At 38.9% G+C, this 17,296-nt stretch overlaps 1 protein-coding gene across 1 annotated transcript in view; it reads right to left on the bottom strand.

The window, feature by feature from the left end:
• GLG1 (golgi glycoprotein 1) overlaps positions 1–17,296 on the bottom strand; it is a 152,560-nt gene that overhangs the window by 36,324 nt on the left and 98,940 nt on the right. The window contains 8 exon segments of the mRNA XM_030298555.1: positions 2,030–2,213; positions 3,125–3,196; positions 3,911–4,114; positions 9,990–10,099; positions 10,102–10,189; positions 10,191–10,205; positions 13,575–13,621; positions 13,624–13,660. Coding sequence (XP_030154415.1) covers positions 2,030–2,213; positions 3,125–3,196; positions 3,911–4,114; positions 9,990–10,099; positions 10,102–10,189; positions 10,191–10,205; positions 13,575–13,621; positions 13,624–13,660 — 757 coding nt within the window.

The raw sequence follows: 17,296 nt of genomic DNA, 5'->3' as shown, positions 1-17,296 counted from the left end.
CATATCTCTTGGGCACATGGCTGGGTCATATGGTAGATGTGTGCTTAACTTCTAAGAATTTGGCAAACTATTTTCCAAAACTGTTGTACTATGTTAAATTCCATCAGAAGCATTAGATAGTCCAGTTCCTCCACATTCTCACTAACACGTAATATGGTCAGTCTTTTTAGTATTATGCAATTGGTGTAATTTTTCTGAATTATTTCACATAGCCTTTGGCAGTGTATTTACTGAGTCTTCCTGTGTTTCTTATTAATCTGCAGTTCAAGAATATTAACTTTTATAAATACCAAAATTAGATTATATTATGCATACTGTTTCACAATATTCTTGTACTAGTCAATAATCTCTACCTTTCCATTTTAGGACAATCTCATCTAATATCCACACCATAATCAACAATCTCCGTTTGTCTCCAAAATGTCCTTTATTTGGTATTCAACCCAAGACCATGCATTGTCCCAGGTTGCTATTCCATGGCTTTGAAGCTTAGGAGTTTTGCACTATCCAGATATGAAAAAAAAAAAAAAAAAAAAATCACCAAAAAGTTCCGAGTTTTAATGAATGATTGATTTTTCCCCTCATCTTTTCAATCACTAACCAACTGTCCCAGCATCATTTATTTAATAAGAGCTAGGAATTTAATTTTTACAGCTTACAGCCAATATTCAGAAAGACAACCCTCATCTTCTATACGACCTTCTTGGTTCCTTTTCAGGGGTTGACTTTTGGACTCAACAGACCATGAGTGTGGTTCTAAGGGGTCAATCCCTTCTTTTACTGCTTAGTTTCTTTATTATTATTATTTTATTTATTTATTTTTTTAGAGAGAGAGAGTGTGAGTGGGGGAGAGGGGCAGAGCGAGAGACAGAATCTTAAGCAGGCTCCATGCTCAGTGCAGAGCCTGATGTGGGGCTCAGTTCTACGACCTTGGGATCATAACCTGAGCTGAAGTCAAGAGTTGGAAGTTCAACTGATTGACCCACCCAGGCACCCCTACTGTTCAGTTTCTTAGTATCATTGATGTTGTAACAATAACAGTACCTATCACTTATTGAATGTTAAGTGCTATTCCAAATAACCTCATTCAATCTTCATAAGAACCCACCATAAATATTATTTATGTTTTTTGGATAAGAAAAATGAGTTTGTGGGGAACCCGGGTGGCTCAGTCAGTTAAGCGTCTGACTTCGACTCAGGTCATGATCTTGCAGTGAGTTAGAGCCCCACATCGGGCTTGCTGCTGATCCTCTGTCCCTCTCGCTCTGCCCCTCCCCAACTCGCGCTCCCTCAAAAAAAAAAAAAAAAAAAAATCTTAAAAGAGAAAAAGAAAAATGAGTTTGGGAGAGATTAAGAAATATTAACAGTGGTCACTTAGCCATTACTTTAAATTTGGTGATAGAGCCATTAATTTAAAGCCATGCCTCTCTGACCCAAAGCTCATATGCTAAATTACTATGCTATGACTCTCCTAAAAATGTTGAATATGCATTTTAAAAATTAAACTATTTGAGGGGCGCATGGGTGGCTCAGTCGGTTAAGCGTCTGACTTCGGCTCAGGTCATGATCTCGCGGTCCGTGAGTTCGAGCCCCGTGTCAGGCTCTGTGCTGACAGCTCGGAGCCTGGAGCCTGTTTCAGATTCTGTGTCTCCTCTCTCTCTGACCCTCCCCCGTTCATGCTCTGTCTCTCTCTGTCTCAAAAATAAACATTAAAAAAAATAAAAAAATTAAAATTAAAATTAAACTATTTGGATTTGAGACATATACCTTAAAAAAAAAAAAAAGCTGGCATGTAAAGAAAAACAAAATTGGCAATTATTGAGCTAAGAGAAAGAGGCCTTTAATAAGGCTTAGGGATACTAGGCCTTCAGCTCCAGGAGTTATGCTTGCAAACAAAGGCTCCTGAGTCACAAGGCACATGTAAACTCAGAAGGGCAAATACAGGAGGAAATTAACATTTACGTGTACAAGAGACGCTAGAATGTGAATCCAAAAGGAATGAAAAGGAGAAAAAGAAATTAATTCTTACCTCTATGCACAGCTGACTCCAGACACATCAGAAGGTAGGAGAGCCTTGCTTCCCGAGACCGTGGAAGGTTCTCCACATTACACCGGTATTTCTTCAAGTCACTCTTACAGGATTTGGCCAATGAATAACTGACTTTATAATCCTGGGCAATCAGCTTCTGGCGGGTTGTTAGTGCTTCTCGACACTGAATAAAGAGTGTAGCAAAGAGTAAGACCACTCAGGTGGTTCGGCTGCTCACACATACAAGCAGAGGCTCGTGGTCAAGGGTATGTCAACAACTGCAGTTGTTACCAAAATGCCTACCTTTAAGTTTGGCTAAAAGTGAACACAAGTGTGCTGGGGTAAGAGGCAGGGATAATTGGATGGAGAAACCCTTGGAAATCTACAGTGAATTTCTGACTGTTGCTGCAACAGTACCTAAAAACATACCTGGTAGATTCTAATACATTAGCTTGACAAAGTATGCTTTTCCTCTTCAACAATATCCCTAAAGTAAATTTCACAAGAATCAAAGTGGCAACTGACAGAGCACTCTGTAAGTTACATTCTATGCTTTTAAAATATAATTATTCAATAGTAAATTATATAAGCAACTGAAATGAAACATTTCTTCAGCTGCATATGACAGTAAATGGCAGGAGAGCAAAATCAAGAATAATTATTCTTTTAAAAGTCATAAAAGATTCTTGCATTTATCCAGGAACAGCAGACTAATGGTAATGAGAATGCTTAATGAGACAGCTGCCGAAAAATTAAATAGCTAATTACCTGCAAAGCACATTGGTTTGGTTAGCCTAAACTTCCTGAGTATGTGAGGCTGGCTTCAATGTGACCGTGATACAAAATTCTCCAACTTTACTTCCAAAATTGATTCTCAACTGGCTTCCCGGTATCTAGATATCACAAGGCTTCATTTTCTGGGCTTAAGCAAAATACGCTTTGGTTCTCTACTGAAAGCCAAGTGTCTCTCCTCTGAAAAGGGTAAGCTTTATCATTATATCCTGGTAATGAGTTTATAAGAATATTATTTGAGAGGACTTGAGAAAACTTTTAAGAAATGAATAAAATACTGGTGTATTTCAAAATAATACTGACCTTCTCACTCATGGATTCTTCAAACTTATGGTTAAAGAGGCACTTATACACTCTGCCTTCACCAGCTTGCGTCTGTAAGATGGAACATACACATGATGATGAGGATGATAACAATCAGCTGAGTAGTTATGCTGGGCCCTATCCACAACCTTATACAGAACCTCCTGTTAAATTATTATAATGGTGAGCACTTCTGAACAAATGGCTCAGCCATTTATAACATTTAGTGGCCTTTGGAAGAAAATGGTGATTGCAGGAAAGATGAAAAAAAATTTCCCATGATGCTTGGCTACTGTCCTTTGTTCCCAGATATAATGTTAATCAGGGAACCAAGAGAAGTGTCTTGTCAGTCTCTTCTTACATTATGTTGGAGCCAATAAAACTCATAATCAGTGGCTCTGATGGCTATAACTGCTTATTCAAAACAGCAGAGGGTGGAAATGTACACAAGTTACTCTCAGTTCTTTGTTGTAAGAATGGAGGCTCTTCCATTTCATATGTTAGCAAGTTTTTCTATAAGGTCTGCAGAGAGCAATCAAGGATTTCATTTTAAAAGGTAGCCACCTGCTGTTTTCTTTACCTTAGCCCAAAACAAATAACATGTAATATGGTAGTTTTAGCCACGAAATAGGTATGAACAGGATTCCATCAGTCTCTGTTATCCTGGGACCAACTCTACCTTCCCTTTCAATGCCTTATGTGCACGGGAGAGTGTGTGGTTTATTTGTTTTGGACTAAAGTATTAAAAATATTTTAAAGAGAAGAACAGTTTCTGAGCTGACTCACATTTTCACAAAAACGCTCCCGATCATCTCGGCAAGCAAAATATAAATGCCGGTCTAGATGAAAGTCATCTGAGGACAGCTCAGCCACCCGCAGAATGGCTTTCTTGCAGAGTTCAGAGACTTGAATCTTGGGATCTCTCTCTTCGGCTTCCTTCACCAGGCCCTTTTCCAAGCATGATACCACCTCACCTTGTGAATGTGCATCCTAAAACAGCAAGGATACTAATATTGTAAAACTCTCACCACAATGAGTTTCAAATAAACATCATTTGCTTTAAAAAAAAAAATTCTCAATTCAATATATAGTTGGCTTATTCACGTTCTGTTGAGAAATCAGGTGGGAACCAACCACCCTGGGAACCAACCACACTGTGGAAGTTACAGAAAATGTCCTCAACAGTCTTCTGTTACAATGGAATACTTGCACGCTACAAATGGAAAGAGAGATCCTGGGAGATTTAAGTATAGTTAAGTTAGCACTAGAAATAGAAACCTGAGGGAGTGCCCGGGTGGCTCACTTGGTTAAGTGTCTGACTTCAGCCCAGGTCATGATCTCAGGGCTCATGAGTGTTGACAGCTCAGAGCCTTGGAACCTGCTTCGGGTTCTGTGTCTTCCTCCTTCTTTGTCCCTCCCCAGCTCGCACATGAGCTCTCGCTCTCTCTCTCTCAAAAATAAACATTAAAAAAAAGAAAGAAACAGAACCCTGAATTCTTTAAGTTTAAAATCTCAGAAAAATTTTAAGAATTTACATTAGCTCCACGTTCTGATTGTGGTTCATGTCAATGTTGAAATAACACGGCAGAAATCTCTGTTCGTCTACCTCAAAGGTGAGGTATTTCCCCAATAGTCAAGTGGGGAAAAAAAAAAAAGCAAACCACAAAATCCACTGAGAAAAGATGTTACAGAGACCCTCCTTCTCATTTTTCTACTCTATACTGTCCACAAAGACCCCAATATGTACAATTTATTGTGTAATACTCACTTTGATGTTTGGATTTATCCTAATGAGATTTAATGAGATTACCACGCTTTATACAAACTGCTTTTGAGAGCTCTCCTAAAGCCATCCAATTATCTTTAATTGTGCATTGCATCATCCCCATGGCAACCACAAGCATCCATTCACTAAAAATATGAGAAATTTCCCCTAAATATTTTTATTCAGGAGTCCTAATCTGCTATACTCTGAAGATATGGCTCAAAAACGTGACAGGTATGACCATAAATACAGCAAACCAAGCAGTAGGAAGTATATGCTATCTTTATTTATACACACAATCTTGTTAGAGTAAATACCATATCTATAAAATCATCTGTACATAATAAACGATTCCTAAAACAAGCAGGGAAGCATCTACTTTAAGCGAAATTTCAATTCAACAAAAAAATTGTGGTTTTTTTTCTACTTTGTTGTAATGCGATTTGTTCTATATAGCACATTAATTTCTAAATCATTTCCAGAAAAATGTCCAAGTTGTCTCCCATATACCTGTGGAGAGGGGATAAGAGCTGTGGTACCTCTTGTGCAGAGGAGTAAATACAGGCCTAGAGTTTATCAACTTGTCTTGAGTTGCAGAAGGGAAGGTGCCTAGCTAACAGTCCATCATTTATTTTTCCAGACCTTGGGGTTCTAGGATATTCCTATAATCTGTATGTGGATGTTGTAGATTTTCCTGAGGAGGGTACACAGTTTTCATTAAATTTTCAAAAGGTGTACTGACCCAAAAAAGATTTGGAAGCACACTCTACTAGCAGATTCTCATGCCTCCTATTCTCTATCTGTACCTGAACCTTGCTCACTAGCTGTATGATTTTATCCCTGCTTAAAAACCCAAGAGGACCAAGAAGGTTTTTTAAAGAGCACTTCTGAATAGGTAACAAAACTCTAAGAGACAGTGACAAAAAGATAAGGACAGAGAGAAAAGTTGACACAAACCCCAGAAATCTGGAATAAGGCTCATTCTTTCTTCCTAATCATGAGTGATACTCAGGTATGTCTGACTAGGGCCCATTTAAGCAAGGCCTACATGTTCCACTTTCCAAAGGAGAAACAAACCTATGATAACAAAGGCTTGGCCAGAAACCTCAGTCACTTACTATTCACAGTATATAAAAGATTATTATAAACATGATTTATTTTATAAAACAAAACAAGATCCTTTACCAAAGTTGAGTAGCCATTAACTTAATTAGGTGGCTGCTAGCAACTAGGTCTTAATCATATAAACATGAAAATAATAATCTGATAGTCAACTTTCTCTCTCTTTTTTTTTTTGAGAGAGTGAGTGTGTGTGTGTGCATGTGTGTGTGTGCGTGCGCGGGGAAGGGGCAGAGAGAGAGGGACGCAAGAGAATCTCAAGCAGGCTCTGGATGGTCAGCACACAGAGCCCAACCGGGGCTTGAACTCATGAAACCGTGAGATCATGACCTGAGCTGAAATCAAGAGTTGGACGCTTAACCGACTCAGCCACCCAGGCGCCCCCTGAGAGTCAACTCTTGATTTATATTTACTCTTTAGTCTTGGGTCACAGGGTAAAGAAATGACTTCCGTGTAATGAGTCTTAAGTGTTTCCCTGTATACTCAGGGTTTGTAATGGTTTTAAATGTGCCATCAGTAAGATGTATCTATTTAGGGCTGTTATATTTCCTAATGGTTCCATTTGCTTCTTCTGGATTTAAATAAAGCAGCAGCATCAGGGTTTAAGACCCCCCTAAGGAATCTAAGATTTAATTATAATTATAGCAATTGTAGCACCACATATTGGTACTGGGCTATAATATCATCTCCATTAGAGGTTTTCATTCATCTTAACTTTAGATAGACAATTTTTTCAAATAAAGATATTTCAAGTATTCTTATTGGCTCCCCCAGAGTCTCTGAGCTTTTCAGTCTAGCCCGTTTTACTTTATAACTGAAATGTATGTAAATATTTGAAAGAAGACTGTATGGCTAATTCCAGAATAAGAATGAAAGCAAGGGAGGAAAACTGCACAGTGGCACATCATTGACAGGAAAATAAAATTACTTAGGTTTAAAAAAGGTTACGTTACTAATATATAGGCTTAACACTGAGTAACAAGTGATCTTGCTAATGGACTAAAATGAAACTTTAAAAGTTCTGTGGTGAGACAAAGATCTTAAAACTACTGCTAAGTGTCCTGATCAGTTTTAGCAATTTGATAGGTAGTATCTTTTCTTCCCCATAAACCTTGTCCTTTTTTTTTTTTTTTTAAGAACAGAAAAATAACATAATCTCAAAAAGGTAGGGAAGAACTCAGTTTTCATTCTGCTATAAACCATTCTCTATTTCAATATTTTTGGTGTCTTCTTTGATCTTCCTTACTAGACAAAGAGAGAAAAAGACCGTCCAAACATATTTCAAAGTAGTTGGTTAAAAGCAGGGAATGATAAAATTATTTAACTACTGAATGAAAAGTCTAAAAGTAGTAATAATGTGGCACATTTCCTTAATTTCCTATAATGGATGATACACTGTGCTTTTTCTTCAGATGATCTGCCCTTTCATTTTAACTGTGTTTGTTCAGAAAAAAATGTTATTAATAATATAGTCTTTGTTGGGGGCGTCTGGGTGACTCAGTCAGTTAGGCATCCGACTCTTGATTTCGGCTCGGGTCATGGTCTTTGTGGTTTGTGAGTTCAAGCCCCACATTGGGCTCTGTGCTGACAGCATGGAGCCTGCTTCAGACTCTGTCTCCCTCTCTCTTCTCCATCCCTGCTCATGCTCTCTCACTCTCACAAAAAATAAACATTATAAAAAATTCGTCATCTTTGTTCTCAAATTTATATATACTAACATTTTAAAAAAAATAATAGTTTTTAAAATCATGACTTTTCTATATTCATACAGAGGCAGGGTACAGATTAACCATGACCCTTTCCTCTGACCACTGGAGGAAGTCAGTTCAAAGCCAGTCACAGAGGAATTTGCAAGCTTCATTGGCAAATATGAAACTGATGAGCCTATTTTCTTCTGTGGTCAGAAGGTGATTCATTAATTTTCAGGATAATCTGCATATCTAAATAAACTGGCTTCAGAAAGGAACTACCATTTAGAAAGCCAAGAAGGCTAAAGACCTGCCTCTCTCCTTTTTAAACTTGGCTGCAGTACCAGAGTGGGTTATATAGGAGGGAGCATGCTTTTTCGAGTGCAGGTGTGAATCTATCTTCTTGTCCTCGAAATACAGAAGAAAGTCTTTGATGCTAGGATAGGGATCTGATATAAACAGAATTCACCTAAGCAGTAGGTATGGCAAAGATAACCACGACAAAAATGCGCAGCCTGATGAAGTGTTTCTGTTATTTTAACAAAGCTGGGCAAATAGTCCTCACTGTCCTGTCTTTGGGCTCTAGTACTACTGTGTTCTGCGATCATCTCAGTCACTGAAACTTAATAACTCATATATGCAGTTGAAAGCAGGTTTTATTCTGACAATTAGATTGCCAGGGGGAGGGAAGCTAAACAGCAACTACCTTGTGTCAAAAGGAAAAACTACTACAAAGAGAGATGAATCGTAATGGTCTACTCTACGGTGTGGACCACTAATCACAAATATGGAAAAGTGTCATCACTGATTCCTAAAAAAATGTGTCTAGGACACTTATGTGAGATTTTAAAAAGAGTGAGATACGGACTGAAAATAATCTCTCACACCCTAAATAAAGGCAGAGGCGCTTCCTGAATAATTAGGGTAGCTAAGTGCTTTTGTGCCATTCTAGAGTCTGCTGGGAAAGGAAAAAATCTGCCTTCTTGATTAAAACTGGCCTTCTTGGGGCGCCTGGTGGGTGCAGTCGGTTAAGCGTCCGACTTCAGCCAGGTCACGATCTCGCGGTCCGTGAGTTCGAGCCCGAGTCAGGCTCTGGGCTGATGGCTCGGAGCCTGGAGCCTGTTTCCGATTCTGTGTCTCCCTCTCTCTCTGCCCTCCCCCGTTCATGCTCTGTCTCTCTCTGTCCCAAAAATAAATAAAAACGTTGAAAAAAATTAAAAAAAAAAAAACAAAAAACTGGCCTTTCTTTAGCTGCCAAAAGCTGTATGCCAAATTCACAGCACTTTCAAGGACTGACTCAGAGGTGCCCTGTGAAAGGGCCAGAGCCCTGCGCTGGTGGGAAGGAAAAGGTATTTGGTGACAGCCAGGTAAGAACCAGCACTAAAAGCTTCCAATGAACTGGTGTGTGCAGCTCTGGCATTCTAACACCAGGCCCCCTTGGTCAGTGACAGAAGCCCGCAAACCACGGGACAATGAACAAATAGAGGGCAAAGCGACAAAGGGGTTTTATTTTCTATCATATTTCCTAAAGAGCAGATTAATGAGCAGTGGCAATTAATAGCTGATGCCACACATATGCCTCAGACCACCTCTCCCTCGGCAGCTGTTACTTCTCAGGAGTTTCCTTCATTTTGCTGAGCCAACAAATTCAGAATAAACCTGGCCAAACCTCCATTATGACCTCCTGGACAACAGATTCATAGGAACAAAAGGAAGACCAGATAGATATAATTAAGAAAGAAGAAATTAGCTAGGTAGTTATTTTCTTTCCTATCTTTACTAAAACTAGTTCTTTTGAGAGAAAGATAACAACAGATCACATTTATAGAGTACCTTTCTTGTCAGAAGCCCAAAGTACCTTTATGTACCTTAAACTTTTCTAATATTTAATATCTTCTTTTGTAGCAGTGTGCTTACTAAGTAATTTTTTTTTTTTTTATAGCAGCAATAAGGTATTTGCAGAGAAAGGTTAGAAAATTCAAGTCTCTTCTAATCCAACCACTTTGCCCACAGACGACAAATGCTCTGGCAAGGAACAATACAGGTACCCGGCAAGTGGTTTAGTATTTGAAGATGACACTACTCTTGGCTGATATTAATTCCTCTGCTTCCCCATACTGAAACACAAACAAACGAAATGCATTCACAGGTTAACGAGTCTTAGATCTGAGGGCTGTCTGGACCTCTACTTCAAGGCCACCTCCAGCCCTAAATTTTTCCCATGCCAGTTATACAACACTTTACATTCATCAAGTTTGCAGGACCCCTTTGGTGAAGCCAGTATAGTAGATACCTTTTCTCCAAGCCGAATACTGCCACATTTCAGAATGTTGATGTCATTTTTGCAGTCATCCATGAAGCCACAGATTAGACGGTAATCACTGAAAATGATGGCCGTCATCTGGTGATGTATTGGTGACACTGGTATTCAGTGATATTGCCTCGGTGATCCACCAAGCAGGAAACCAAGTAACCTTTTCCAACTGGTTCATCAGGCACATTCTTTAATCTGCTCCAAAGAAAGTGGCTGTTTTACACAAGTATTTTATTTCCTATCATGTAACTTTTATAAAAGAGAGAATGTGTGATCTTTTCTTATGATTTCCCATCTCTGTATTTGGGAGAAAAAGAGGAAAAACTTAGAAATACATTTATTTTAAAGAAAATAGTGGCGGGCATATTCAGATCGTTTGTACTCTCTAGGAAATACCCTAAATGTGTTTTTGCAAGGAATTTTTACAATTTCAGCTTTATGAGATATAAATAAAAAGAGCTTCTAACATCTACAGCTTCAGGAATGGCTGTACTGAAAAGTTCCTTTATCCACGCAAAGAAGGCAATGGACAGGAGATTAATCTGGGAAACAGGTCTGGAAAACAGGTGCAGAAGTGAAGTCTAGTACCATGTCCCAAGTCAAGCTACACAGCAAACCTTACTGTCAGGGAAACCTAATGGCCAAAGGAGGGAGCAGGAAGGCATAATATTACTTCTTGACATGACATTAATGAGTTCTGAATTAACTGTGGATTTGGACATGTGTTTTTGAACTTTAGTAGAGTCCCAGCGTCGCCACTGTGGTCTGGAACACAAACATGTTTAAAATGATGCTCAGTGCAGTCTGGCAAAAAGTCTGAGAAGGGGAGGCCACTGCAAATCTAATTGGGTGGTTTAGACAACATGTTCTAGAGGATCAAGCACAGAGTAATTCCACATGGTTACTGTTCCTGCAAAGTGCATCCCAAACCACAAGTGCTAGTGAAGCAAACTAGCCAAAAAATGCTGAAATTCAGTCCTAAAAGAGTAAAATCTACTTATAGGGTTGTAAGCTTGAATTATAAAATGGGGAAAGTTGTTTGCAAAAATCCTACTGCATTTGAAGAAATTAAAAACAAACAAAAATGGTAGTTTTGAGAAGAGTAAGGGGCCCCAAATGTAAATGTTTATTTTACTATAAATGAGAAGAGAATGTTTTACTGGTTTTTTGAAACCAATACAGACCATTCTCTACTATCACACTTATCGTAAATATGTATAGAGGGCAAAACAAATACACCACACACAATCATCCTATAGCCCACTAGGTCTCTTCATGCCTAATTCTTGTATCAAATCCAGATCAAGTCAGACACTCTGTTCAAGACAGAAGACTGTTTACTTTTAAAGAAGCAAACTTGAGAATTTAAGTAAATAGTCTCACTCTGGCTTCAAGAGGCAGCAGAGACCTTCCAACAATCAAGATGAATGCAACTCTTTCAACTTAACCCTGAGGTTTTTTTTGGTTTTTTTTGGTTTTTTTTTTGTTTTGTTTTGTTTTTTTTTTTTGGAGATGCCTAAAAAAGAGGGTCATGAATGTTATTTCCAGGAAAAGCCTTGTTTTGTTTTGAGTAAAACAAAAGTTTCAAAAGTGAAAGGAAGGCATTTGTAATCCAACTAATGAAAAGCCTGTGTAAGAACACAAAACTAGTGGCAGACAACTGGGTTTTTAAAACTTAATAAAGTGCAAGAGTTCAATACAGCCCTTATACTGGGCAATCAAGTTTATAAATCTGAAGAAAAACCAGGAGCACATTTTGAATTGGAGCCCCAATAAGAAAATAAATGTGTATTTAGCTTCAATCACTTGAGATTTTACTGAAGCACAGAGACTGAGTACCTATTGTATTTAGTTCACCACAGGTACAATAGGGCATCGTGTTTGATCAGAAGATTATGCTTTCCTTCAGCCATTCCATTGGCTAGAAGTTAATAAGACAGAAGGAAAATTTCTAAGATTAACAGCAAGAACCGCAATAAATCATCAACATATTTATGAATGGGAGTAAACTCTGAAGTGGCTGGGGAGCAGATTCATAAGGTGCCATTAGAAAAATGCTGCTGTCACTCTGTTTTTGACGTGAAGCAGGAGGGAAGCAGGAGGAAAGCAGGAAGCGAGCAGTATTTGCTTCAACTACAGAGTAAATAAGTTTGGTTTGCAGTTTGCAGGTATTCTTGTGATGCTGTTTTTCTCCTTGCAAATAGGATTGCAAGAAAGAAGATAGGAGAGAGATGTAGAATAAAACATTTTGTGGGCAATTAGGTTCTTCCTGATTTTAATTTCCTGATTCCAGTATAATCTCCCTCCTAGGGAGGGATAAATTCCGGTTTTTACTTGAAATCTTTGACAAAACCACAACACCCCAAAAGGTTACAAGAGAACCCATCATTACATACCCATTATAAGAAACCAATTATACGTATATATGTCTTTTATAAGCCAGCCAAGAGTGAAATTTTTCTGATGAATATGCAGAGACTCTGGGCAAAATTTCCACAAGGCAATCAAAGTGCCATAAACAGCTAACCATATAGCTAGTTAAGGGACTATGAGGTGTGCAATACTAAAGCCGAAGCCCAATGTTTTCAAAGATACGCTATTCTGTTCTGAAGCCCCAAGGTAACTATGAAGAAGGGTAACTGCTTTAAAGAATAAAAACATATCAGATCCAGTATTAGAAGGTGTGAGGAAGCAAACAGGTTCTAAACAGGGTCCCGTAATGATGTAACTGAGGAACAAAGCTGAGGGCTTATCTGGTTGGAAGAGGGTGGTCCTGCTAAGAACCCTTAGAGCTAAGAAAGTGGTCCTGAATTGAGTCATCAGTAGGGTAGTTTGAGGGCAGATCTAGGTGTTGCAAAATGTACAATTATTAACTCTGAGGTGGAAAAACAGCAACTGTTCTTTGTGATTCTTATACTTCAGTATGCAGAAATCTCTGGCTTTTTGAAATTCCTATCACTGATTCCAAAAATAAAATAAAAATTCAATACCACAATTTTCACTAATATCATTTGTTGAACCAAGACAGTTGAAAAGTTTCCCCAATTAGCACCCATACAGTGCTATACTATTTTCATTATTTTTATTTTTATACTCAACATCTAACTATAACAACATACACAATCCTTCCACAAACCTTTTTTAATGCTAACTCCTATTATTTGAAGCATATGCCTCTGTGGTCCAATTGATCCAAACGTGTAACTCAGAAACGTTGATAAGCCTCTTGGGGAGACCATTTTGATATGCTTCAGACATCAGCAGATTGTAAAAAGTGTGACCGCAGCACTGATGACAGAAGCAGTTGTGTCCTCCATCTGGGGACCAACAGAGCCTGATTTCCAATGTGTCTGAATCAATAGCGTCCTACTGTAACTGTAGGTGAATACAGGAGGCTAGTTATACTCCCCACTGCCAGTGGCCTCTCTCAGACCATGTAGATGTGAATTCCAAGGAAAAGTAAAGTAACTGAGTCAGTTATTCCTCCCTAATGACTGGTCTGGTCAACAGATATAATTTTCTCTTCTAAGCCATTAAATACCACAAAATTCTGTCACAACCTACCTCTGATATGGTGGATTTGCAAACCTCTCTGGCCACAGATTCAAATTGGGGTCTGTAGTTAGATTCAGCTTGTAATTCCACAACAACTAGGTATAAGAGAAAAAAAACAAACAAACACTGCAGTTAAATAGTATGAAATTTTCCATCAATGGTTACCGTAAGTGACAAAGTCCATTACACAGAGTCAGATAAAAGCATATTCAGTTAATGAAAAGTAAAGTAAGAGGGGTGCCTGGCTGGCTCAGTCAGTAGAGCATGCAACTCTTGGTCTTGGGGTTGTGACTTTGAGCCCACGTTGGGTAGAGATGACTTAAAAAAATAAATCTTTAAAAAAAAAGAAAAAGAAAAGTAAGATAAAATGGTCATTTTGTTTACAGATAAAAGGAAAAAAAAATGAGGGCACCTGGGTGGCTCAGTTGCTTAAGTGTCCTGCTCTTACTTTTGGTTCAGGTCATGATCTCACAGTTGGTGAGTCTGAGCCCCTCATCAGGCTCTGTGCTGATGGCTTAGAGCCTGCTTCGTTTTCTGTCTCTCTTCTCCGGGCCTCCCCGGTTTACGTAGGCACATGCACACATGCTCTCTCTCTTTAAAAAAATGTGCAGGACAAGGACACGTGGATGGCTCAGTTGGTCCGACTTAGCTCAGGTCATGAGCTCATAGCTCGACTTGAGAGTTCAATCCCCATGTCGGGCTCTGCGCTGACAGGTCAGAGCTGGAGCTTGCTTCAGATTCTGTGTCTCCCTCTCTCTCTGCCCTCCCCTGCTCACCGTCTCACTCAAAATAAATAAACATTTAAAAAAATGTGCAGACAAATATTACCACTCAGACATACTTGTTTATTTTTTCACTTAAGAACAGTTTTTTTTAAGTCAAGAAAAAACTGCAATTAAAATCTCTGGTAAGGTTTCAGAGAAAACATTAATAAAGTTGTACAAGCTAAGTTTTATTAAACCTATTAAAAGTATAACCCTGAAGCTCAGATTTGGTAGCTTTAGTTGCAGATTTCACAATCCACGGTGCTTTCATAGATCAGTTTTATGAAGGAGAGATGCCCAGAATCTAGTTTCCTTATTCCTTTAAAATTCCTTTCCTATCTTTATTCCTTTAAAATTCTCCCTTGTCTTGACATATACACCATAAGGTCTACTTTACACAACTGTTTTAACATGTTTTAAACTGCAAAATATCTAAAGCCATTACTGTTCACAGGTGAGGGCTTAATATTACCTTAGCTTTGCAGCTTTACTTAAAATTTTCCAATATATGATTCATTTTCTGAAAAGTAGCCCAAAGGAGCCCTTATTCTAGGCTCAGCTGGAGAGACAGAGCAGGGACTTTGTATGATGCTGAAAATGGAGAGATTGGGGGAGGGAAGAAGAAGCAGTTCACAAGTCTTTCTCCTATACTCCAAGACTAAACAATGCAATCAATCACTCACTGATTCACTCAAACATCTGGTTAGCACTTATGATCTACCACGCAAGTCTAAACTCAAGGTCTTCATAGGCTATTACAGGAAATAGAAAAAATGTTCTGAGTATGTACCGTTTTAGGAGCTGGGAGTTAAAACAGGAGAAAGACAAAGACTGGCCAGTGGTGGCTATGGTCAATGGCAAAGTACTGCAAGTATTTGATTAACAGCAACACAAGGTATCACAACAGTACAGGGAAGGAGTACCCGAGACTGCGTTGGGGCATTTGGTCCAGTAAAGTTTACCATAGGAAGTGCTATCTAAGATAAAACCTGAAGACAAGCAGTTAGCCATAGTAAGGGGTAAGGAGAAGACTATTTTATTAGGTAAACGAAAACAGGATGCACAGAAGCTCACTGAAAGTGATGCAGGGCATGCCAGAGGAACGCGAGTCCAATGGAAGACTGACTCTGGAGAGGCAGCCCAAGGCCAGGTCATAACCCCCTAAATTAAGAACATTCTAATATTCTGTATGTACATCTAACCAAAGATAGATTAAAAATTTCCCTCCTTATTGAGTGACTTGTAGCTGACTCAATGCCATTTCTTTCAGAAAGAAAGAAAGAAAGAATGAGAAAGAGGGAAAGAAAGAAAGAGAGAAGAGAAAGAAGGAAAAACAGAAAGACAAAGAGAGGAAGGAAGGAAGGAAGGAAGGAAGGAAGGAAGGAAGGAAGGAACAAGCAAGCAAGAAAAGCTGTCTGAGAGTTCAAGGATTTAGAGGTAAACAGCAAGAAATGACAGAAAAATTATAAAATACAAACCCACGATTGCTTCCTTACTTTTATGCAAACTCAGATGTCCTATGATGGGCTAGAAACTGATTTTTTGTCAAAGCCATTTAAATAATCACTTAGATCTTCTGAAATGTCTTTAACTTTTAATTTGGCACCCCTCATCCTTTATTTTTCTTTCTTTTACTTTGAGATAGAATTCACATACTATAAAAGCCACCACTTTACAGTGTACAATTCAGTGGTTTTCAGTGTATTCAGAGGTGGTACAACATCACCATTTTCTAATTCTAGGACATGCCCATCACCCCAAACAGAAACCCTACACTCACTTTGTCACTCCTCATCCTTCCTGGCAACCATAATCTATTTCCTGCTCTTTATATTTTAAAGTTTATTTATTGGGGGCACCTGGGTGGCTCTATCAGTTGAGCATGACTCTGGCTTACATCATGATCTCATGGTTCAATGAGATTGAGTTCAATCCCCACAAGGGACTTGCTACTGTCAGCACGAAACCCACTTTTGGATCCTCTGTCCCCACCCCCCCTCTCTCTCTGCCCCTCCCTTACTCGTGCTCTTTCAAAAGAAACAAACATTTAGAAAAAAAAGTTAATTTATTTGGTGGGGGGAGGGGCAGAGAGAGATGAGGGGGTGGGATTGAGAGAATCCCAAGCAGGTTCCAACCTGTCAGCACAGAGCCCGCCTTGGGGCATGAACCATGAATCGTGAGATAAGGACCTGAGCCAAAAATCAAGAGTCATTTAACCAAATGAACACCCAGGCACCCCCTGCTCTTTTATTTTTAACATGACCTAGTAATGATTATTACTCTAAGTAGAAAGGGAATTCGGGGGCACCTGGGCGGCTCAGTCGGTTTAAGCGTTCCGACTTCAGCCCAGGTCACGATCTCGCAGTCCGTGAGTTCGAGCCCCGCGTCGGGCTCTGGGCTGATGGCTCAGAGCCTGGAGCCTGCTTCCGATTCTGTGTCTCCCTCCCTCTCTGCCCCTCCCCCATTCATGCTTTGTCTCTCTCTGTCTCAAAAATAAATAAAACGTTAAAAAAAATTTTTAAAAATAAATAAATAAAAATAAAAAAAAAAAGAAAGGGAATTCAGCACACGAAGCCACCAGTATCTTTTCCTCTAGAAAACACACATTGCACACTTCATTACTGACAGTGGATTATTCATACCATACTTGACAAATGTCCTCTCCTGAGTGGTTATAATCAACTAAGAAAAATAAGTGCAACTGACAATAAGTGCTATCAGTTAGCAGAATGCATTTCAGCTTCAACTTTCTTAAACATAAGATGTTCACTTTTAATTCATCTACATACCCATCTCCCTCATCCAGCACATATTGAGTAACTGCTATAATCTGGAATCAGCTAGGTGACAAAATTGAGAAGAGTGAAGGAAAAAAGCCACCGTCTCGGCATTCAAGGAGCTCAACCATAGGAGCCAAAAGATTTGAAAGAGTCAGACTGAGAAGAAAATAAGCAATAAAATATAGTG

This window comes from Lynx canadensis, chromosome E2, assembly GCF_007474595.2.
Source record: "Lynx canadensis isolate LIC74 chromosome E2, mLynCan4.pri.v2, whole genome shotgun sequence".
In the NCBI taxonomy this organism is placed as follows: Eukaryota; Metazoa; Chordata; class Mammalia; order Carnivora; family Felidae; genus Lynx; species Lynx canadensis.
This window is presented reverse-complemented; position numbering and strand designations above follow the sequence as displayed.